At 43.6% G+C, this 24,202-nt stretch overlaps 2 protein-coding genes across 9 annotated transcripts in view; one reads left to right on the top strand and one right to left on the bottom strand.

Annotated features, from left to right (window-relative positions):
* LOC115153244 (ubiquitin thioesterase Zranb1) overlaps positions 1–13,333 on the top strand; it is a 34,980-nt gene extending 21,647 nt beyond the window's left edge. Inside the window, exons 5-10 of the mRNA XM_029698484.1 lie at positions 3,865–3,936; positions 5,687–5,885; positions 6,118–6,238; positions 6,999–7,128; positions 11,197–11,426; positions 11,736–13,333. Coding sequence (XP_029554344.1) covers positions 3,865–3,936; positions 5,687–5,885; positions 6,118–6,238; positions 6,999–7,128; positions 11,197–11,426; positions 11,736–11,948 — 965 coding nt within the window. The 3' untranslated portion in view covers positions 11,949–13,333. The remainder of the gene's footprint in view (positions 1–3,864; positions 3,937–5,686; positions 5,886–6,117; positions 6,239–6,998; positions 7,129–11,196; positions 11,427–11,735) is intronic.
* Positions 13,334–13,736: 403 nt separating this feature from the next.
* ctbp2a (C-terminal binding protein 2a) overlaps positions 13,737–24,202 on the bottom strand; it is a 122,539-nt gene continuing 112,073 nt past the window's right edge. For 5 of the 8 annotated variants that reach the window (XM_029698479.1, XM_029698482.1, XM_029698480.1 and 2 more), the window contains 7 exons: positions 19,186–19,330; positions 18,415–18,621; positions 18,073–18,287; positions 17,256–17,386; positions 17,039–17,166; positions 16,814–16,928; positions 13,737–15,491 (listed from right to left, as the gene is read on the bottom strand). In XM_029698479.1, coding sequence (XP_029554339.1) covers positions 15,308–15,491; positions 16,814–16,928; positions 17,039–17,166; positions 17,256–17,386; positions 18,073–18,287; positions 18,415–18,621; positions 19,186–19,330 — 1,125 coding nt within the window. In that variant the 3' untranslated portion in view covers positions 13,737–15,307. Of the gene's footprint in view, positions 15,492–15,745; positions 15,801–16,334; positions 16,413–16,813; positions 16,929–17,038; positions 17,167–17,255; positions 17,387–18,072; positions 18,288–18,414; positions 18,622–19,185; positions 19,331–24,202 lie in introns of all 8 variants that reach the window. The other 3 variants (XR_003867666.1, XM_029698477.1, XM_029698478.1) reach the window with 3 other exon arrangements.

Here is a 24,202-nt window from a genome sequence, read left to right as displayed (position 1 = left end):
TGGCGGTCAATCATCGTGCACGAGGGGATCCCATGCTTTTACTTTCTCTCTCTCTGAACGTAAACACGCTTTCCCGGTCGGAATATTATCGCTTTTTTACGAGAAAAATGGCATAAAAATTGATTTTAAACAGCGGTTGACATGCTTCGAAGTACGGTAATGGAATATTTAGAAATTTTTGGTCACGAAATGCGTCGGGCGCGTAACCCTTATTTACCCTTTCGGATAGTGTCTTGAACGCACAAACAAAACGCCGCTGTTTGGATATAACTATGGATTATTTGGGACCAAACCAACATTTGTTATTGAAGTAGAAGTCCTGGGAGTGCATTCTGATGAAGAACAGCAAAGGTAATAACATTTTTCTTATAGTAAATCTGACTTTGGTGAGTGCTAAACTTGGTGGGTGTCTAAATAGCTAGCCGTGATGGCTGGGCTATCTACTGAGAATATTGCAAAATGTGCTTTCACCGAAAAGCTATTTTAAAATCGGACATAGCGAGTGCATAGAGTTCTGTATCTATAATTCTTAAAATAATTGTTATGTTTTTTGTGAACGTTTATCGTGAGTAATTTAGTAAATTCACCGGAAGTATGCTAGTTCTGAACGTCACATGCTAATGTAAAAAGCTGGTTTTTGATATAAATATGAACTTGATTGAATAAAACATGCATGTATTGTATAACATAATGTCCTAGGGGTGTCATCTGATGAAGATCATCAAAGGTTAGTGCTGCATTTAGCTGTGCTTTGGATTTATGTGACATTATATGCTAGCTTGAAAAATGGGTGTCTGATTATTTCTGGCTGGGTACTCTGCTGACATAATCTAATGTTTTGCTTTCGTTGTAAAGCCTTTTTGAAATCGGACAGTGTGGTTAGATAAAGGAGAGTCTTGTCTTTAAAATGGTGTAAAATAATCATATGTTTGAAAAATTGAAGTTTTTGTATTTTTGAGGAATTTGTAATTCGCGCCACACCCATCATTGGCTATTGGAGCAGGTGTTCCGCTAGATTTAACCAACAATGCAGTTTTAAGAAAAACGATTTACTAAATAAACTGAAGTAAACAATAAGTAAATAGAAAAATAATAAGAGGTTAGTAGAGGTAATTGAGGTAATATGTACATATAGGTAGATGTAAAGTGGCTATGCATAGATAATAAACAGAGAGTAGCAGCAGCATAAAAGAGGCGTCTGGGTAGCCCTTTCATTAGCTGTTCAGGCGTCTTATGGCTTGGGGGTAGAAGCTGCCTTTTGGACCTAGACTTGGCGTTCCGGTACTGCTTGCCGTGCGGTAGCAGAGAGAACAGTCTATGACAACGGTGGCTGGAGTATTTGGCAATTTTTAGGGCCTTCCTCTGACACCACCTGGTGTAGAGGTCCTGGATGGCAGGAAACTTGGCCCCAGTGACGTACTGGCCTCTACGCACTACCCTCTGTAGCGCCTTACGGTCGGAGGTCTAGCAGTTGCCTTACCAGGCAGTGATGCAACCAGTCAGGATGCTCTCGATGGTGCAGCTGTAGACGTTTTTGAGGATCTGAGGACCCATGCCAAATCTTTTCAGTCTCCTGAGGGGAAAAAGGTTTTGTTGTGCCCTCTTCACGACTGTCTTGGTGTTTGGACCATGACAGTATGTTGGTGATGTGGACACCAAGGAACTTGAAGCTTTCAACCTGCTCTACTACTGCCCTGTCGATTAGAATGGGGGCGTGCTCAGCCCTCCTTTTCCTGTTGGTCATCTCCTTTGTCTTGCTCACATTGAGGGAGAGGTTGTTATCCTGGCACCACACGCCAGGTCTCTGACCTCCCTATAGGCTGTCTCATCATGTCGGTGATCAGGCCTTTCACTGTTGTCATCTGCAAACTTAATGATGGTGTTGGAGTTGTGCTTGGCCATGCAGTCATGGGTGAACAGGGAGTAGAGGGGACATAGCACGCACCCCTGAGGGGCCCCCGTGTTGAGGATCAGTGTAGCAGATGTGTTGTTACCTACCCTTACCACTTGGGGGCGGCCCATCAGAAAGTTCAGGATCCAGTTGCAGAGGGAGGTGTTTAGTCCCAGGGTCCTTAGGTTAGTGATGAGCTTTGAAGGCACTATGTGGTTGAATGCTGAGCTGTAGTCTACGAATAGCATTCTCACATAGGTGTTCCTTTTGTCCATGTGGGAAAGGACAGTGTTGAGTGCAATAGAGATTACATCCTTTGTGGATCTGTTGGTGCGGTATGCAAATTGGAGTGGGTCCAGGGTTTCTGGGATAATGGTGTTGATGTGATTCATGACCAACCTTTCAACGCACTTCATGGCTACAGAACTGAGTGCTACGGGTCGGTAGTCATTTAGGCAGGTTAGCTTGGTGTTCTTGAGCACACGGACTATGGTGGTCTGCTTGAAACATATTGGTATTACAGACTCTGTCAGGGACAGATAAAAAATGTCATTGAAGACACTTGCCAGTTGGTCAGTGCATGCTCGGAGTATACATCCTGGTAATCCATCTGGCCATGCGGCCTTGTGAATGTTGACCTGTTTAAAGGTCTTACTCAAGTCGGCTACAGCGAGAGTGATCACAGAGTGGTCCGGAACAGCTGGTGCTCTCATGCTTGCCTCGACGCGCGTATAGAAGTCATTTAGCTCCTCTCATAGACTCCTGTCACTGGGGAGCTCATGGCTGTGCTTCCCTTTGTAGTCTGTAATAGTTTGCAAGCCCTGCCACATCTGACGAGCTTCGGAGCCGTTGTAGTAGGATTCAATCTTAGTCCTGTATTGACGCTTTGCCTATTTGATGGTTCGTAGCTTATTATCTGTGTCATCTGACCACTTCCGTATTGAGTGAGTCACTGGTAATTCCTGCTTTAGTTTTTGCTTGTAAGCAGGAATCAGGAGGATAGTTATGGTAAGATTTGCCAAATGGAGGACAAGGGAGAGCTTTGTATGCGTCTCTGTGTATGGAGTAAAGGCGGTCTTAGTGCCAGTATCAGTTTGTGGTGGTAAGTAGCTACGAAAAATATCTTGGTTAATAGTGTGGTCTACAGCTTATCATGAGATACTCTACCTCAGGCGAACAATACCTCGAGACTTCATTAATATTAGATTTCGGTGCACCAGCTGTTATTGACAAATAGACCCTTACCCCTTGTCTTGCCGATGCACGGAAAATCCAGCCAGCTGTATATTATCCATGTCATCGTTCAGCAGGACATAAGATATTACCGTTTTTTTTAATGTCCCATTTGTAGGATAGTCTTGATCGGAGCTCATCCAGTTTATTTTTCCAATGATTGCACGTTGGCTAATAGGACTGATGGTAGAGGCGGGTTACCCACTTGCCGTCAGATTCTTAGGCACCCCGACCTACGTCTCTTCTTCATGTGAATGATGGGGATTTAATGAAGCCTTGTCCGGTTTCTGAAGTAAATCCTTCGCTTCCAACTCGTTTAAAGAAAAAAATCTTTGTCCAGTACGAGGTGAGTAATCTCTGTTCTGATATCCAGAAGCTCTTTTCGGTCATAAGAGATGGTGGCAGAAACATTATGTACAAAATAAGTTACAAATAACGCAAAAACATGAGCACAGTTGGTTAGGAGCCCGTAAAACGGCAGCTTTGACTCCTGCAACCTTAGGGTATTAAACCCTAATCACTTCAGCCTGGCTTGGTTTTTAACGTGTGTGCAGATCAAGAGGTTAAGACAGATTCACTTTCTTCTCTAAGCGCTAAACTTCATTTCACTGTTGTCAAATAAATACTTGCCCTCTAACTTGCCCTTTTTGAAGTTCTTGGATGATGAACTGTATCAAGTCTTCCTTGTGTTGTGTAACTAAATCAATTGAATGCCACCCTACGTATGTTTTTGTCTGCAGATATCGAGGACTTGCCCCCAACAGTTCAGGAGAAACTGTTTGACGAGGTGCTAGACCGAGATGTACAGAAAGGTGAAATATTGACTTATTTCAGTAACTTAAAATGCCACTATTTTACTGAATTGTGTGTGAGTGTGAGACCGTTGTCATAGTCAACACTGGGTGGCATCTATATAGTTTCCTATCCCCTCTACTAAATTGGAAGGCTGCTGTATAGTGTTGTATTACAGGTCTGTTCACTGCCTGCCAACAGTGTGCATTCCCTGCTGGCCTGTCTGACATTTTGCCTGCCCTTATGTGTGCTTGCATCTGTGCTAATCATGCTAATTGAGTTTTAGGATTTCACTGATCCCTAAAAGGCTCTCCACAGGGATTTCATAGTCTTCGCAAACGGAGCTATGGAGCTCTGTTTGCGTCGCGTTTAAAAAATTCAGCCTCACAAAAGTACCTAGAACTACGTAGAGGGCAACGCAAACAAACCTCCGTCGGATCCGTTGCGTAGACTGTGTAGAACCCTTTTAATGAATGACTGTACTTCCTCCACATGCCATCAATGGTGGTACTTTTGCTCACACTCTAGGGTGTCTTTTGACCTGTTTAGCTCCCCAAAGTTTGCAGCGCACCAAGGGTAACAAGCCAGTGTATGGAAGACATGGTGACCAGTCACCCTAGCCACCCTCCTGTCTTTCGCTCTGCTATGATGCAACTGCAGGTGTATCACTTTTCATCACACTCGATCCCCTCTCTGAAATATGATCACGCTGGGGTCCTTTCCAGTGCCACCACCTGTCATGTAGAATCAAGGTGGCCCCTTCATCCATCCGCACCTTGTCTTTGTACATAGTGCAAGCCCAGCATCACAATGGTGTCCTTGCCATCACTGTTAGGGATTGGAAGTTCGGCTCTTTTTACTGACTTGGATCTTTTTAACTCATTCAGTAAAAATAATTACTCTTTCGACTCATTTCATTAATTTGAGTCAGTAATGCCCAAAGCACACAGGACCCCCTACCGGCAAACAATGAACTGTAAACTCGAAAGAGTCATGATTCTACAAGCATTTCGTTCACATGTCGTTCACCATAAGGGGCTTATGGAGCTTTCATTTGTGACCAAGACTTTTTTTAAAGTGTGCTTTAAACAATGTGTAGATTTGTTGATTGCTATGTATACAAATAACATACATTTGAAATGACATCTAGTTGTTGCCGCAACCGGACAAGATTGTCAAGCAATGCATTGGTGGAATACATTGCTTGACTGCCGTCAGGGTGATAAGCACAATATCGTTCGAACTGCAGCACCCCAAATGATTCGTTCTCAAGTTTTTAGAGCAGAGACTGTATGTTTTGGTTCTACAAAGCTGTGTTCATCATAACATTCAATAATCAATCAGTTGCATTTCTTCTTGCACCATGCGATCAATTATGAGTATTTTTTATTTTGTATTTTTGTTTTCTATGCTGTTATTGCTGCCTGCAGCGTGATCTATTTTAGAGTTCTTGGTCGGAGCACGTCTCCGGAGCCACTGAGCCAGAGAAGCGCGTCTTAATCCTTATGTAGTAATCACAGCCAGCAGTTTAAACGAACAACAAAATGAACAGAAAACGAATCATGACTCAAGTCAGTAAAAAAAGAGTCGTTCAAAAAGAAAGAATCGTTTGCAAACTGCACATCATTAATCACTGTACATCCCTATACTTTACAAGACTTGATGTTAGTTCTGGGCTGGAACAAAATCCTGCACACCATATAAAACCAAAGAGTGCTTCATTTTTTAAGTTACCCCATTGCCCTTTCAAAGCCTCACTTTCTCTCTCAGAGCTGGAGGAGGAATCTCCTATCATCAACTGGTCTATAGAGCTAGGCACGCGGTTGGACAGCAGGCTGTATGCCCTGTGGAACCGCACGGCCGGGGACTGCCTGTTAGACTCAGTATTGCAGGCCACCTGGGGCATCTATGACAAGGACTCTGTCCTCCGCAAGACCCTTCACGACACCCTGCACAACTGCTCCCACTGGTGAGGCCTGGGTCTGGGGTGTGTAACTTTGTCTAGGGATAGGATGAGAAGGCTATGTGTTTGTTTATGCAAACCAATTATTTAATTGTGAAAAAAGGAAAACCCGTTCTCATTGCAAAAGGGTTTAAAGCATTTGAGTAACACTCACTTGACCTTTTCCACAGGGAGTTGATACAGGGTCACTGACGTGTGTGTGTGTGTGTTCTGTCTGTCTGTCTGTCTGTCTGTCTAGGTTCTACACGCGCTGGAAGGAGTGGGAGTCGTGGTACTCCCAAAGCTTTGGCTTGCACTTCTCACTCAGAGAGGAACAGTGGCAGGAAGACTGGGCTTTCATCCTCTCACTGGCCAGCCAGGTACTCACTCACTCACTCACTCACTCACTCACTCACTCACTCACTCACTCACTCATTTCCTTATGCATACACACATTAAGCTTTTTAGGTGGAAGGACTTGGGATCATCAGTGTACAGATGTAGGATCTTAATTTGATCACACTCTTGTTTTTTTTGCACCGCAGAAAATGCAGATGAGCTTTGTGATTTATAAAAATTCTCAAAACCGCACTTTTTATGTAGCCTACTTTTGGCCAGCTAATAGCCTAACCACTGATCAAGCAAAATGATTGACTAAATGTTCAAATCCTGTTGCTGCAGGATTATTTGGCTGTGACAATATAGGTGAAATGAAGATCCTACATCTACTGTAATATGCTAAAATATAAAAAGCATTTACTGCCCATGAATTATGCAATGCCATACTGCTCTGACCATATAGGAAAGCCCCTAGTGTGTGAGAGCCTCCACTATGTCATTTTCATTTGACGGTTGTGTAATCTCAACTGTTCTTCTACTATATCAATCACAAGATGTAGAACCAACAGAGGCATTGACCTAAGGTTTTCGTTTTTAACAATCAAATTAGTCTTGATCACATTTATAATATCAAGGCATGATTAGAAATCCGGCTTACAGTATTGCTCGATGTACATCCAATCATTTTAGCCTAACAGCTGATAGTAAGTAATAGCTCAAATCCTAACAGTATATTTGCAGCAATCCACCAAAAAGGTAGTTTGATGTGCCTCTTTCTTTGTGTTGTATCTCTCTCTACAGCCTGGAGCCAGCCTGGAGCAGACTCATATTTTTGTTCTTGCACACATTCTTCGTAGACCAATCATCGTCTATGGAGTGAAGTATTACAAAAGTTTCCGTGGTGAAACACTTGGGTACACCCGTTTTCAAGGTGAGATGATGTCAGCTTTCTTTGGCCTTAGTCTTAAATTGGGCTGATTTTAAAGGCATTCTTTTTCTGCCTGTGACGTAGTGGGCTCCTGAGTGGCGCAGCGGTCTAAGGCACTGCATCTCAGTGCTTGAGGTGTCACTACAGACACCCTGGTTCAATTCCAGGCTGTGTCACAACCGGCCGTGATTGGAAGTCCCATAGGGTGGCGCACAATTGGCCCAGTGTCGTCCGGGTTTCGCCGGGGTAGGCCGTCATTGTAAATAAGAATTTGTTCTTAACTGACTGGCCTAGTTAAAGGTTAAAGACATTTTTTTTAAATAAAATCCTGACAAGCAAAAGGCTCTTTAAAAATGCACAGTGTTGCAGATTTATCTCTTCTTGTCCAATTAGATTGACGGCCCAGTCTGTGTCCATGGGTTGGACCATATCTGCTAGGTCAGACAAAGCCCTTCTGATTTGAATTTGCCCTAGCACAAGAATCGTGGCATAAGGATGATGCAAATTTTTGATTGGGTTTGCTGATATGCAGATTTGAGAGTTTTGCTCAAAGGTCACAATCAATAGTGGATTTCCGGATAGCACTTTCAGAGGCGTTTTGATTTACACAGCAGTGCGTCACAGTTGGAGGGAGTTGACACTTGATTTAGAAACTGTCAGTCTCGTGGCATGACCCTTAGCATTGCAGATAGAAATGTATTGTACAATGCCAAGAAAAGGTATGTGAACCCTTTGGAATTAACTGGATTTCTGCATAAATTGGTCATAAAATTTGATCTGATCTTCATCTAAGTCAACAATAGACAAACACAGTCTGCTTAAACTTATAACACACAGACAATTATACGCTTTCATGTCTTAATTGAACACACTGTGTAAACATTCACTGTGTAGGGTGGGGAAAGTATGTGAACCCTTGGATTTAATAACTGGTTTACCCTCCTTTGGCAGCAATAACCTCAACTAAACATTTTCTGTAGTTGCGGGTCAGACCTGCACAACAGTCAGGAGGAATTTTGGACCATTCCTCTTTACAAAACTATTTCAGTTCAGCAATATTCTTGGGATGTCTGGTGTGAACCACTCGAGGTCATGCCATAGCATCTCAATCGGATTGAGGTCAGGACTCTGACTGGGCCACTCCAGAAGGCGTATTTTCATCTGTTGAAGCCATTCTGTTGTTGATTTACTTCTGTGTTTTGGGTCGTTGTCCTGTTGCATCACCCAACTTCTGTTGAGCTTCAATTTGCGGACAGATAGCCTAACAGTCTCCTGCAAAATGTCTTGATAAACTTGGGAATTCATTTTTCCGTCGACGATAGCAAGCTGTCCAGACCTTGAGGCAGCAAAACAGCCAAAACCATGATGCTCCCTCCACCATACTTTACAGTTGGGATGAGGTTTTGATGTTGGTGTTGTGCCTTTTTTTTCTCCACATAGTGTTGTGTGTTCCTTTCAAACAACTCAACTTTAGTTTCATGTGTCCACAGAATATTTAGCCAGTAGCGCTGTGGAACATCCAGATGCTCTTTTGCAAACTTCAGACGTGCAGCAATGTTGTTTTTTTGGACAGCAGTGGCTTCTTCCGTGGTGTCCTCCCATGAACACCATTCTTGTTTAGTGTTTTACGCATCATAGACTCGTCAACAGAGATGTTAGAATGTTCCAAAGATTTTGTGATGTCTTTAGCTGACATTCTAGGATTCTTCTTAACCTCATTGAGCATTCTGCGCTGTGCTCTTGCAGTCATCTTTGCAGGATGGCCACTCCTAGGGAGAATAGCAACAGTGCTGAACTTTCTCCATTTATAGACAATTTGTCTTACCATGGGCGGATGAACATCAAGGCTTTTAGAGATACTTTTGTAACCCTTTCCAGCTTTATGCAAGTCAACAATTCTTAATCTTAGTTTTCTGAGATTTCTTTTGTTCAAGGCATGGTTCACATCAGGCAATGCTTCTTGTGAATAGCAAACTCAAATTTTGTTTGTTTTTTATAGGGCAGGGCAGCTCTAACCAACATCTCCAATCTCGTCTCATTGATTGGACTCCAGGTTAGCTGACTCCTGACTCCAATTAGCTTTTGGAGAAGTCATTAGCCTAGGGGTTCACATACTTTTTCCAAGCTACACTGAATATTTAAATGCTGTATTCAATATAGACATAAAAATACAATTTGTGTGTTATTAGTTCAAGCACACTGTGTTTGTCTATTGCTGTGACTTAGATGAAGATCAGATCAAATTTTATGACCAATTTATGCAGAAATCCAGTTAATTCCAAAGGGTTCACATACCTTTTCTTGCCATTGTACAATACATTTCTATCTGCAATGCTAAGGGTCATGCCACGAGACTGACAGTTTCTAAATCAAGTGTCAACTCCCTCCAACTGTGACGCACTGCTGTGTAAATCAAAATGCCTCTGAAAGTGCTATCCGGAAATCCACTATTGACTGAAATTTGGAATCTTAACTTTAAGAAAAATCCTTAACTGAAAAACAACTAAGAGCATTGAAGCACGAGGCTCAACTTCCCCACTGTTTTAGTGCCCTGGCTACCATGATGTGAGCAGCATGAAGCAAACCTGTGCAAATGCGTAGATACCATGTGTGACTGTGAGAGTTAAGTGCGAGACATTGCAAGGCAAGAAAAATTGCGTGATACAGCTTTTGATTGCCGGTATAGGCCTAGTGCACAGTTCTGACTCTGCCTGATGGCTGACCTGCCTAAACTGTGCCCTCCCTTCTCTCTCCTTCCCTCGCTAGCTTGCTAAGATGCAAGTGTGTGATTAGTTGCCATACTTCCGAGAACAGTCTCCTTTGTTCCAAAAATTCTGAATCTTATGAGTCGATTCCTAGCTGAATTGAAACTTGACTCTCAGAAATTGGAGTCGACATCGGGAGTCTGTGTGTAAGGAGTCGAGGAATCAATTATTTTGGAGTCGACTCTCCACCACTACGTCATTGTCGTTAATAGTTGGAAAAATGGCAGAGAAAGGCAAGCGACAGCACACCATGAGACCCAAACCATTGCTTTCACATGGATTAAAAAAATAGATTTTTTTTAAAGGAAATCTATAAAAAAATTGCAGCTTAAACATTAAGAATATTTTTCCATTTGTCACATCTCTAGTTTCGGTCTTCTCATTCTTATAGGAACTGTAGCCGCATCAAGAATCAGTCCAAGTAGATTACAATCTGTTTAGTAAAGGGAGGGGGGGGTTACAATTGTTCGTTGTGATTGTTCCAATGCTGATACAGCATGTGACTCTCTCTAAAACCAGTCGAAGAACAATTCTGCCAAAATAATCCCACCCCCTAACTATGAAGCAGTGCATTGCAATGCAGGAGCATGGTTCACTGTACGTACTGTTAGTAGCCTATGTCTCTCGGCATATGTTAGCCATCATGGGAAGAGGGAGTGGTAGTTTAAAGCGGGTGTCCAATAAGGGCTGAGGGCGGGGTCCACCTCCATGGGCCCTAGTAAAAACAGTCTGGCTTTAATTAGCCTGCAGAGACCGTGCAGCCATAAAGAAAGCTCTCTGTAACGATGGGCTGCCTGTGGTAATGTCATTCATAATGGAGGAACGATATAGGCTACTGTTTGTGTTGCCAAGGAAAGGAGAGGCTTATGGGCGTCCGTGGAGGGAGTGAAGGAGAAAGCTCTGTTTAAATTGGTCGCCAGGTGAACCCAGTAAACATCCAATGGCAGACTGTTGAACAGTGAGCAACAGTAACTGTTCTAGATGCTCAAAAACAGTGGTTTGTGGTTTCAGTTAAGGTCACAAGGTGAAGTGTCTCGTTCACTTGTAGAGGCTGTCTAGTGGTTTGAGGCTGATGGAATAGTCTCAGGGAAAATGTCCATTGTGTTTGGGAAACTGTTGGTAAGCAATATGTCAGCCTGTTTTGACATTTTGGTTTGTCATCTCTCTATTTCTCTTCCTCTTTCTTTCTGTCTGTTCCCATGTCCCTTTGACTCTTAACTCCTCCCTTGATTCCACCTCTCTCCATTTCTCACCCTCTTCCTCCTTCACTCTTCATCCCAACTCCCCCTTCCCCATCTCTCTCCAGGTGTGTACTTGCCCCTGCTGTGGGAGCAGAGTTTCTGTTGGAAGAGTCCCATTGCTCTGGGCTACACGCGCGGCCACTTCTCTGCACTGGTGGCCATGGAGAATGACGGCTTCAACAATCGGGGCGCAGGCGCCAACCTCAACACAGATGATGACGTCACCATCACCTTCCTACCGCTGGTGGACAGTGAGAGAAAGTTGCTCCACATCCACTTCCTCTCAGCACAGGAGGTAGGAGGGAGCGCCCGCTGTGGTATCATGAATATTTATATGGACCCCCTGACGGGCTGCTTTTCAAGGATTCTGTCTGAGTCTACTATTCATGCTGATTCAAGCTAATTTTGCTATTCATGCTGATTATGTAGTTCTATTATACCATCTGCTAAGTGACTATAGTATGTCGCTATTCTCGTGAAGTGACTGGAATGTGAAAAGTAAGGGAGATTGGCTGCACTAATTGTGATTTTTCTCTGTATGAGAGCATTCTCTAAAATATGAGATGTAGTCTCATGGTTGATGCTTTTCTTGTCTGTGTGTCAGATGGGGAATGAAGAGCAGCAGGAGAAGCTGTTGAGGGAGTGGTTGGACTGCTGCGTGACAGAGGGTGGAGTGCTGGTGGCCATGCAGAAGAGCTCCCGCCGGCGGAACCACCCCCTGGTCACACAGATGGTAGAGAAGTGGCTGGACGGCTACCGACAGATCCGCCCCTGTGCCTCGCTCTCCGATGGTGAGGAAGAGGAGGATGATGAGTGACAACTGGAGTAGGCAGGAGTCCACCCTCTTTTTTTTCTTCTTTTTTTCCCTCCTTTACTTACATGGACAAACTGTGAAAGGGCAGGGAATCACCCTACCCTGGCAGAGGACACAACTATCTGGACAAACTTAAGAGACTGACAGAAAAACTCAATTGCTGCAAAAAGACTTGGGGATGACAGAAATAAAGGATTGTAGTTTTCAAATGCTATTGATCTTTGATTTTCTCAAATGTAAAATCTTTAAGCGAAAGTATAAATGCATGTGGTTGTTTAAAAAAGTATAAGGAAATATACCAGTATCGGTTTATGATGGGCACCGATGAAAGCACACTTCCTAAATGACTGTCCTTTTAGTTGTTTTTCCAGTTGAAATAGGGTTGTCTTGTTTTTTGGTGGGCAGGGTCTAGGCCAACAATTGTGTACTATGAATTTAATTCTTAAAGGGATACTTCAGGATTTTGTCAACAAAGCTCTTTATCTACTTCCTCAGAGTCAGATGAACCCATGGAGATAACATTTGTCTCTGCATCCAGTATGAAGGAAGTTAGAGGTAGTTTCGCAAGCCAATCCTAACTAGCGTTAGCGCAGTGAATGGTATCTACTAGCAGTTATCATAGACTTTGTCATTGCGCTAACGCTAGTTAGCAACTTCATTCAAACTGCACGCAGGGACAAATGGTATCCACGGCTTCATCTGGGGAAGTAGATAAAGGGTTTCATTGACAAAATCCCCTTAGTATCCCTTTTAAAACTAAGCACTACACATTTATAGAAAGACACATTTGACTAACTGCTTGAATGAAGGTTATTTTCAAAGCTACATAAATGAAGTTCCCTTCTCACCTCAAAGCTAGTGTCACTAAGGTCTTGGAGACCATACAAATAGGTGTTTTAGTTTACCCTTTTCCCCCAGAATGGCCAAAATGAAGTCTTATTTTCTTGATCTCCAAACTAATTCTACATATGTTGGAGCTTTTGACCTGAGTTTGTCGTTTTTGTCATTTCTTTCGGTCTTGATGTTTTGTGGCAGCCTTTTTTTGCTGTGAGGAAAATAACCGTCTGTGAAAGTTTACTTCAGCACTTCATTTAGATGTTTGGTGCTTTGGAGGAGTGTGAGTTCAACGTCTACATTAAAACAATTCTCATGTTTCTTTTTCTCTGTCCTGCTATTCTTCCCTGTCAAGTTTAACCCATGGTACCTGTGTTTTTTTTCTATAATGTATGCTTCTTGTCTATGTGAACCCATCTTGAATTAAGGTATTTGTGAGAGACTGCACATAAACCAAAGTTAAAATATCACGGTCATACCTTTTTGTTGGGTTTCCTTGCCATTGAGTTGTACTGTAACTTATTTTGGTGTATTACAATCTAGTTATGCACACATTGAGCATTGCCTGTATGTTGCTTTGTAGTAATGCAATAGTTGCAGATTTAGGTAAAAGCCTGACCTCACTAGTGCCAGCCAGAAAAATAAATTGGACATTGAAGGTTTTCCTTTATGAAGTCTAAAATGATAGTGTTTGACCGTTTCAGTATGCATTGACTTGTGTGGTGCACCTGGTTGATGGGGATGTCTAAAAAGGAGAGTATAACAATTATCATAGTGTAGACTATCCTAAATTATATAATGGCTCTCATACATTCTTATGGGAACTTCTATAACCTCTGTGTGGCCAGTAAACCCATTACACAACAAAATCCAGAAAGGGCCAACTGAAGGTCATTACATGAAGTTATACATTGGTACTATAAACCGTATGCAGAAATAAGCAGCAAAGTCAAACACTTTCACAGAGCCTGAGAGAACAGCATTTTTTTATTTGAACTGCACTGAATTTTATATATCACCTTGTACAAATACTCACACTAAAAACCAAACAATCTGTTAGTAGCCTTGTCTTGCTAAAGTCAGGGCACTAGGGATGTTGCTCACAGAGTGCACGATGCCTCCAAGAGCTCCAACTGGCTTTCATTATAAGAACAAGGGGGGAAAAAAAGGGGTGGTTCACATAAGACTATGATTATAAGAACATTTAACTAGGTAATACAAATTTAACAGGACTCTGCAAAAACCTTGAACACCAAAAAACAGAGGTTTGATTTATAAAAATACCACAATGAAGAAAAGGTGGAAACACGCAGAACGATCCAGACTTTTTTCTTTCAATTTGGGGAAAAAGATTATATCTGCAAAAGTTATTTTTCCTGAGTCAGTAACCTAAACCCTTTCTTTTCTGGCTGGTGCTACTGTGTAGGTCCTTTTGGTGAGAAAAAAAATTGACATTTTAAGAGAGCCCTCTAGCATACAAACACCTGCGACAATGTACAAATCCATGATGTGGAGGTCCATGTAAAAGCAGAGGTGCTTTTAACAGTTAGAACGGCTTTTGCATGCATTTCTTATTTCAATATTTTAGTGACAGACCACCAGGTGATTACTGAATCCGGAGTTGGAATGAAAGACAATTAATCAACAGTTAAAAGTTTACATTGTCTAAGATTGCGAGAATGACCTTTACAGCAAGTCTCTTATCCCCCTTGTGCGTCAGAACCTGGAGCTTTGAAGAAGCTCTTCAGAGAAACCAGATGTCTAAAAAGGAGTTTACCAGATCAAAATCTTCTCTATAATATATTGGGTGTTCTCAGGGGTTGAGAGATGTTCACAATGGACAAATTCAAATGGTTTCAGGTCCCATATTCACTTAAATTTGGGCTTATTGTTTTTGTCTCGTATTGGTCATGAGGCTCAAGAGATCTGGCAACCCTGATGTGTCCATCAAATCCTGTCTGTACATTCAGGAACCAGCAACCTGCAGGGTGAGCGATGGACTAGAACAGGGTTTAGAGGTCCCCATTGAGTCTGCTGATGGCATTGATAACACCAATTGTCTTTTTCTACTGTCTGACAACTATGTCATTTCTTAATAATTTCTTTTTTCACATTGAAGAACAGAAAGACAGATATTCATTTGAAGGGTGGTCTCAGAACAGAGGAAATAAAAATAGACACACGTGAACTGAAATGATGGAATGGGGCAGGGTGGGGTTAGAGGAAGGCCAGTAACAGATGATGTCATTGTCCTTCCAAGCTCTCTTATTGGTGGGTCAGTCAAGGTGGACGGGCCTTAACTCTGGCATGCGGTAACGTGTCCCAGAAAACAGGAATAAAAAATGAAAAGAAGAGGATCCTTGGAACATGAGTTTTGACGGTCCCCACTTTGGAGAAGCAGTTGTGAATATATTCACTGTCCCCACTTGGTTCCGGTGTTCTGTGTGAACCCTAACGATCAGTCTGCTGGTCAAAGAGTGGGTGGGTCAGTTGTGTATATATGAACTCCTTCGTCTCTGGATGCAGAGTTATGGCTCGGTCATGTGCTCTCTCATGGGCTCCCCGTTTTTGTAGGGTTGGTTGGGGGACGGGGCCTGAGAGGGGTGGGTACCGGAGGGCAGGGTGTGGGCGATTGTCACCCCCCCAGGCACCATCCCCTCCATTGGCCCATGGATCCCACCAGAGGCCACACCAACCACACCAGGGGGGTACCTGTGCCAGGGAGACATTGGTGAGGTCACATGGTACCTAAACAATACCTCATAGGTTACAACAACCTGATAAGCCTTTAAATTGCCATTTTTAGTTGCTACATTTAAAAACATTTGTTGCCTCACATTAGAAATAAGACAAAGGATCAAATTCAGTGGTGAATTTTCTAATCAAAGAAAGTAAAGTCACATTGGAGAAAGAATGTGGTGCAAAACAGACATCACATGAAATCTGAAAACAGATTCAACTCTTACATGTCAATTCAGGATTCAAAACGACCACAAGACCTCATCTGTTGTTCTTGGGAAACTGATAAACGTATCAGAGAAATATATCTTGATTTACTAAACCACTCATATCAACAAAATATAGTTATAGTTGGCATAAGGGAATGGTGTAGGGCTAGGGATGGCAGGTCAAGGAAAGATTCCTGACAGAATATCTCAGGGGACAGACACTGAACTGTATGAGAAAAAGGGGGGTTTAGAGGGAAAATGGTACAAATGTCACAAATATACCCAAGTAGACCTCATACTTCCTGTGCAGGAATATGGAATACAACGCTGACTGTCCTACGATCAAATGGTTGCCATTATGTGCTACCTTGCAATAGATATTTGTGTTATTTGGCATGGTACAAGTGGCTAGGTTTGGCCACATTTGTTGGTTTTGGGGAAGTAAATGAGGGGTGCAATGAGAGGGTGGGCAGAACAGGTATATTGGGTGGGAAATAAAGCAGACAGACTATACTTTTCAGTATCAAGAAAACCAACAGCAGTTCTGCTTTGATCAGCACAGGTGGGCCTGAGCCTATCACCGTGGGTCAGCATTGGTAGTATTTACCTGGTTCTCTATTAGGTATATAATTTGTCTTGCATTCCCCCCGTTCCTATGGCCTGTACCATGGTTTGGTTGACTCGGCTGTGTAAGAGAAGTAGTTCAGTCCAGTTGAGACAGTAGGTATAGGGTGAGAGACTGAGAGGTCAATACTGTGACTTCCTGACAAACAATAGCAGGGGATGGTAGTAGCTAATCAATGTTTCCCCATAGCGCTTCATATGCCACTACGGAAACCAAGACTAAAATACCACCAAGGTTAAATAGAAAAGACAAGAAGTTATCATATATTGAATACAGGGAACAACAAAGTATATATCTGAGCATGGAAATTACTCCTGCTGTACCAATTTTGTTTTTTTTTATCCCCCTTTTTATCAAAATGATTAAGTCCTGCTTATGTGGATAATATACGCAAGAGGAGGTGGACCTGACCAAAAATAGGTGTTTCCCTACATAATTGTCAGTTTGGTTGTGTTTGATACCTGTACGCGGCACCGTTGAGTTCGGGGTGCATTTGTTGCTGTTCCATTGTCCAGGGAGCCGTGGTAACAAAGAACTCCTTGTTGACACAGTTTCGTAAACTGTCGGGGATACGGCCTGCATCGGAAAAACCAAAACATTCCAGTAAAGAATCAGCTTCAAATTAGTTTAGAAGTGTGATAAGTGTGTGTGTATGTGTGTGTGTGTGTGTGTGTGTGTGTGTGTACCAGTGACGGCTCTGCGTATCTCTGTGGCGGCTGCCTCTCTCATCTCCAGCGAGGCCTGTTCACTGTACCAGGCCGTGTGAGGAGTACAGATCAGGTTAGGAGCATCCTTCAGAGGACCCTGGGTAAAACTACACACACCAGAGAAAGGGATTGGCTAACTGAACTGGATAATGGAGATGACGAAGTTATGTTTTCACAGAGATAAACACACACTCACCTGAAGGGTTCTGACTCATGGACGTCCAGGGCGGCCCCCCGTATCCTGCCCTCTTTCAGGGCCTGAGCCAGGGCCTTCTCATCCACCAGACCTCCCCGCGCAGAGTTAACCAGAAACGCACCCTGGCGCATCTTAAACAAAAGTAAACCCGTTTTGCTAACATCAAATAGATAGTAGATATCTGCGATGAGATTAAGTGATATTCACTCTCCTGGAGAATACACATGTTGGAGCCCACTTGTACAGTATGTGCCTGCAGTGGTGCTTTCAACCATAAAACCCTAAGGTGCCCTGCAGTATGCTCCTCGTACCAACAGCTTAGATTCAAATCGCAAAGAGCTAATGGAATGAAACTTCTGTGTACCAAAAGAGAGAGACAGAGATTAAATGAGAATATCTGGTTAAAAGTAATCCCTTCATCTTGACAAAAGCTGAAATTCAGGGTCCTAGTTGTATCTGATCTGTAAAAGGCACAAGCCATAGACACGAACGCACGTACAAACACAGATCTTTTGGCAGCAAAGTAGTGATGTTCTTTAAGAAACTTTTCTATGGTTTATATGAATATATAATTAGCACGTTAACCAGGTTCTGCCTTGATGAGACCACCCCTCACATTTCAAAGAGAAAATAGATGTTAGACTTCTACAACAGCATGCAGTTTGAAAAGCAGACTGTAGGTGGCAGTGCTGATCACCAACTAGGCCACGAGGCTGGGTGCACAGTACTGTACTGTGCATGGTAAATTATGGCCTATTTTAGCATTGTGTGTGTGTGTGTATGGGTGTGTGTTTGAATTGCCTGCAAGTGTGTGTACCTGTTTGATGGTGAAGTCATTGATGAGGTGGTGGTTGTGTTCGTTCAGGTTGCAGTGCAGGGAGACACAGTCACTCTGGTAGAGCAAGTCCTGCAGGGTGTAGACACGCTGAACACCTAGCGAACGCTCCAGACCGTCCTGCAGGTACGGGTCGTAGAAGATCACGTTGAAGCCAAACACCTTGGCCCGCACTGCCACCGCCTGCCCTGAACGACCTGTAGACATACACATGAATACAGTGTCAGAAAAGGATCACAATGTTATGGCTGTGTGTGTATGTGGACAAAGCACTATCACAACTGAGTGTGTTACTGCCAAAGACCAACGTCTCCTGTGACTCACCAAAGCCGATGAGGCCCAGCGTTTCTCCTCGGATCCTGGCGGCTCCGGACGCCACCTCTCTGATCTGCTCCACGCTCTGGACCCGCGTGCCCTCCCGGAGAGCCTGGTACAGCCAGGTGTTCCGCCGGTACAGGTTGAGAATGTGGCACAGAGTGGAGTCCGCAGTCTCCTCCACCGCCGCCGATGGGATGTTACACACCGCGATGCCTGGCAAAGAGAAAGGGAAGACAGGATGAGAGAAGAAGAACACCAAAAATGTATAGAAGCTCTGTGCACAGCAATGTGCTTGTTATGGAAGGAACAACTAAGTATCCAAGAAACATGCAGAAACATGTACCCACCTTGGAAAGGCAACGACTGAAATTGATTCAATTGTAGCGTTTCATAACTATAGTGCAAAAATGTTTAAATGAAAGACACGTTTCAAACCAGGTTACTATGGTTATTGAGGATTTTAGTTTTAATTATTAAGTGACATGCCTGGAGCAAAAAGGACATCTGTGGGGGAGTATTTCTTAATAATGCTTTCACAGTTGTCTGTGTATTTAGGAGATAATACTTCAACTACATATGCTATGTACTGAAGTATACAAGTAGTGTTTGGTTTGGCTACATTCCATAAAGTCTTGGCTGCAGTGCTGAGGAGTGGGTTGTTGTTGTTTCTATGTTATGTCTGTCATATTGGCCGATGCGATAAAATGTCCCCTTAGGGGATCAATAAAGTTTGATCTTATACCTCTCTCCTCTATCGTCTCTGTTTCTCCCTCTTACCCATCTCTCCGGCTGCCTTGATGTCGATGTTGTCGTAGCCGCTGCCGATGCGGATGATGATGCGTAGAGCCTTGAATTTCTCCAGGTCTTCTCTAGTCAAGGTGATGGTGTGGTACATCATGGCCCCTACTGCCTCGTTCAGCACCTGATGGAGGGGCACCTTCATCATCATCATCATCATTAAAGGCATTTCATCATTATCTTTAAACATTTGGAATAAACCCTTTTTTTGGTGTGTGTGTTCATGTGTACGTGTCAAAAGCCATGCATTATCAGAATGTGTATATGGAAACAAGGTGAGGGTGGAGACAGGCAGGGTAATAAACTGGATTGATGTTTATCCAGATCCCCAGATAGCATAGCAAGTGCACCTTGTCAGGCGTTTTGGGTAAATAATAGCTTTAAATTCTCCTCAGGCTAACTGCATTAGCTTGGCCTGCCAGATTAGCATAGCTGTGACTTTCCATAACGGTTTTATTAGAGCTAGCTGGAGTCAGCACTAGATGCTAATTCAAGGTTAAATCTCTCCTCATGCATTCATCTAATTGCTTAGGCTGTGTTGCTAGCCAGAGGCAAGTTTGGCTGGAGACAATACGTCCTGTGAGTTGTAATGGCCAATGCTGTGTGAGTCATTAAGCAAGTAATCACTGAGCAATGTGTCAGACTAAATGGAAAAACTGAACGAGTGATTATTTTTTATAACGATGCTGGACCAGTATTAAAATATACAGAAGTTGTAAAAAATCAATTTGATATGGCATAGAGGGATGGACTCAACCCAATAGATGTTTTTCCGAAATGTTCTATCCAGATCAAAATGTTGCGAGGAGAGTTTGTGTGGGGGTGGAATGGTATCAGTACACCACTCTATTGAACAGATAAAAGCTGATATAACGCTAAAGACTCATTTGTATCAATTCACTCACAGTCCACAAACAGATGGTTAAACTGCTTACATTGTTCTGACATCAGAGGGAGAGAGAACGCGCTAGCACGCAAACCCTTTAGCCTACACAACACAGCAGAGAGCGATAAGTCAGCACCAAAACACGATGAGAGCACGCCAGCACTGCTTTGAAATGGATAGGGAGTCATCGTAACCTCCTAATAGTGCTCTAATGCTATGTAATTCACTGGGGAGAACTATACAGATTCAGGCTCCTGTCAGGGAACTAACTTGGCTCATCTTTCTCAGGCGATGCATGCAGAGAGGCAGTAGTGCGTGTTTCAGTATGTATGATGAAAGTGGGTGAATTTGTGTGTATGAGAGGTGAGGTTTGTGTGTGTATGTGTAAATGTCAGCATTTGTGTGTATGTGTTGGTTTGTATTTGAGCCTGTGTGTTTGAGCCAATGTTAGTGGGTTGTTTGCGTGCGAGTGGCCCTTTCTCCTTTCGTGTGTGTGAAGTGCCACTTCTGCTGTCTCTGCTGACTCGTAGACAAAGGCAGGAGCTCTGTCAATATCTCTACACCCAGGCCAGGCTGCCTCGCTGTGTAATGTATGCGCAAACAACAGCTGTTTGGACAGAAAGCCTTGGTGTGTGTGAACAGGGTAGAACGGAGAGGCCAGGGTCCAGAGAGAAGCATGTCAAGAGGTCAACAGAACCTGGGTCCTATTTTTCCTCTCACTTTCTCCTTCCTTCCCTCCATCCATCTAACCTTTTCTATTTTCCAATCTCACTCGCTCTCGCTCTGTTTGTTACACCCAAATATAAACATATTTTTAAATGGTTGAAAATCTCCTTTGCTGGCAAAAGACGTCAACAAACCTTGTTTACAAGATCACAGACAACATGATTATCACGGATTATTTGGGTTTTTGACGCTGATAAACTGTAAGGTCAACATACACAATACATGGAAATTGCTTTGCTTTGTTAAAGGTGCAATATACAGACATCGCACCACCATTTCCTAGTTGCAGAAATTCTAATAGTCGTCAGGTTCAAATCCAATCAAATTTGCCGAACACAACAGGTGTGCCGTTAACCAACAACACCGTTTTAAGAAACCCCCCCCCAAAAAGGTAAGAGGTAAGACTAACAAATAATTAAAGAGCAGCAGTAAATAACAATAGTGGGGCTATATACAGAGGGTACCGGTACAGAGTCAATGTGTCAATGTGCAGGGGCACCGGTGTCGAGGTGATTGAGGTAATATATACATGTAGGTAGGGTTATTAAAGTGACTATGCATAGATAATAACAGAGAGCAGCAGCAGGGTGGGGGGGGGGGCAATGCAAATCGTATTGGTAGCCATTTGATGACCTGTTCAGGAGTCTTAGCCTCTCAGCCTCCAGTATTTATGCTGCAGTAGTTTATGTGTCGGGGGGCTAGGGTCAGTCTGTTACATCTGGAGTATTCTCTTGTCTTATCCGGTGTCCTGTGTGAATGTAAATATGCTCTCTCTAATTCTCTCTTTCTCTCTTTCTTTCTTTCTTTCTCTCGGAGGACCTGAGCCCTAGGACCATGCCTCAGGACTACCTGGCATGATGACTCCTTGCTGTCCCCAGTCCACCTGGCCATGCTGCTGCTCCAGTTTCAACTGTTCTGCCTGCGGCTACGGAACCCTGACCTGTTCACCGGACGTGCTTGTTGCACCCTCGACAATTACTATGATTATTATTATTTGACCATGCTGGTCATTTACGAACATTTTAACATCTTGACCATGTTCTGTTATAATATCCACCCGGCACAGCCAGAAGAGGACTGGCCACCCCTCATAGCCTGGTTCCTCTCTAGGTTTCTTCCTAGGTTTTTGGCCTTTCTCAGGAGTTTTTCCTAGGGAGTTTTTCCCAGCCACCGTGCTTCTTTCACATGCATTGCTTGCTGTTTGGGGTTTTAGGCTGGGTTTCTGTACAGCACTTTGAGATTTCAGCTGATGTACGAAGGGCTATATAAATAAATTTGATTTGATTTGATCTTATGGTTTGGGGGTAGAAGCTGTTAAGAAGCCTCTTGGACCTAGACTTGGCGCTCCGGTATCGCTTGCCGTGTGGGAGCAGAGAGAACAGTCTATGACTAGGGTGGCTGAAGTCTTCGACAATTTTCAGGGCCTCCCTTTGACACCGCCTGGTATAGTATTCCTGGATGGCAGGAAGCTTGGACCCAGTGATGTACTGGGCCATACGCACTACCCTCTGTAGTGCCTTGCGGTCGGAGGCCGAGCAGTTGCCAACCCAGGCAGTGATGCAACCAGTCAGGATGCTATCGATGGTGCAGCTGTAGAACCTTTTGAGGATCTGAGGACCCATGCCAAATCTTCTCAGTCTCCTGAGGGAGAATAGGTTTTGTCGTGCCCTCTTCACGACTGTCTTGGTGTGCTTGGACCATGTTAGCTTGTTGGTGAAGTGGACACCAAGGAACTTGAAGCTCTCAACCTGCTCCACTGCAGCCCCATCAATGAGAATGGGTGCGTGCTTGGTCCTCCTTTTCCTGTAGTCCACAATCATCTCCTTTGTCTTGATCACGTTGAGGGAGAGGTTGTTGTCCTGGCACCATACAGTCAGGTCTCTGACCTCCTCCCTATAGGCTGTCTCATCATTGTCGATGATCAGGCCTACCACTGTTGTGTCATCAGCAAACTTAATGATGGCGTTGGAGTCGTGCCTGGCTGTGCAGTCATGAGTGAACAGGGTGTACAGGACTGAGCATGCACCCCTGAGGGGCCCCTGTGTTGAGGATCAGCGTGGCGGATGTATTGGTACCTACCCTTACCACCTGGGGGCAGCTCGTCAGGAAGTCCAGGATCCAGTTGCAGAGGGAGGTGTTTAGTCTCAGGGTCCTTGGCTTAGTGATTAGCTTTGATGGCACTATGGTGTTGAACGCTGAGCTGTAGTCAATGAATAACATTCTCAGATAGGTGTTCCTTTTGTCCAGGTGTGAAAGGGCAGTGTGGAGTGCAATAGAGATTGCATCATCTGTGGATCTGTTGGTGCGGTATGCAAATTGGAGTGTTTCTGGGATAATGGTGTTGATGTGAGCCATGACCAGCCTTTCAAAGCACTTCATGGCTACAGATGTGAGTGCTACGGGTCGGTAGTCATTTAGGCAGGTTACCTTAGTGTTCTTGGGCACAGGGACTATGGTGGTCTGCTTGAAACATGTTGGTATTACAGACTCGGACAGGGAGATGTTGAAAATGTCAGTGAAGACACTTGCCAGTTGGTCAGCACATGCTCGGAGCAAATGTCCTGGTAATCCGTCTAGCCCTGAGGCTTTGTGAATGTTGACCTGTATAAAGGTCTTACACACGTCGCCTGCCGAGAGCGCGATCACACAGTCTTCCGGAACAGCTGATGCTCTCATGCATGTTTCAGTGTTACTTGCCTCGAAGCAAGCATAGAAGTAGTTTAGCTCGTCTGGTAGGCTCGTGTCACTGGACAGCTCTCGGCTGTGCTTCCCTTTGTAGTCTGTAATAGTTTGCCACATCCAACGAGCGTCGGAGCCGGTGTAGTACAATTCGTTCTTAGTCCTATATTGACGCTTTGCATGTTTGATGGTTCGTCGGAGGGCATAGCAGGGTTTCTTATAAGCTTCCGGGTTAGAGTCCCGCTCCTTGAAAGCAGCAGCTCTACCCTTTAGCAATGTGACAAAACAAGCAATCATTGTGCAGAGAATCATTGTACCATCTAAACCGCTGTGAAATATATTTTCTATAACCAAATTTGTATTTTCAGCTGTTTGAAGCTGGTGAGCAAAACTGAAAGCAAAAGACGCAAAACATTAAGAATGGGAGGCATAGAAATAGATCTACCGCTTCTTAGCCTTGCTTTCAATTATAATGACAAATCTATAACTCACATTTCTATGTGAATTTGGTCGCATCGCCCAAAAAGTTACATATTGCAGCTTTAACAAACTTTTTGCACATGTAGTACTTTACACAAAGAGGGGAAGATTTGATCTTGCACTGGTATATTGCAGATATAGCTAGCTCAGTATACTATGACATTCCTTTACCATAACCAGCCTCTCTATTTAACAACCAGAGGAGGAGAGGAGGAGCACACTGTC

This window comes from Salmo trutta, chromosome 18, assembly GCF_901001165.1.
Source record: "Salmo trutta chromosome 18, fSalTru1.1, whole genome shotgun sequence".
NCBI lineage: Eukaryota > Metazoa > Chordata > Actinopteri > Salmoniformes > Salmonidae > Salmo > Salmo trutta.
Note: the sequence above shows the minus strand (reverse complement) of the source record. Positions and strands in the feature narration are given on the sequence as shown.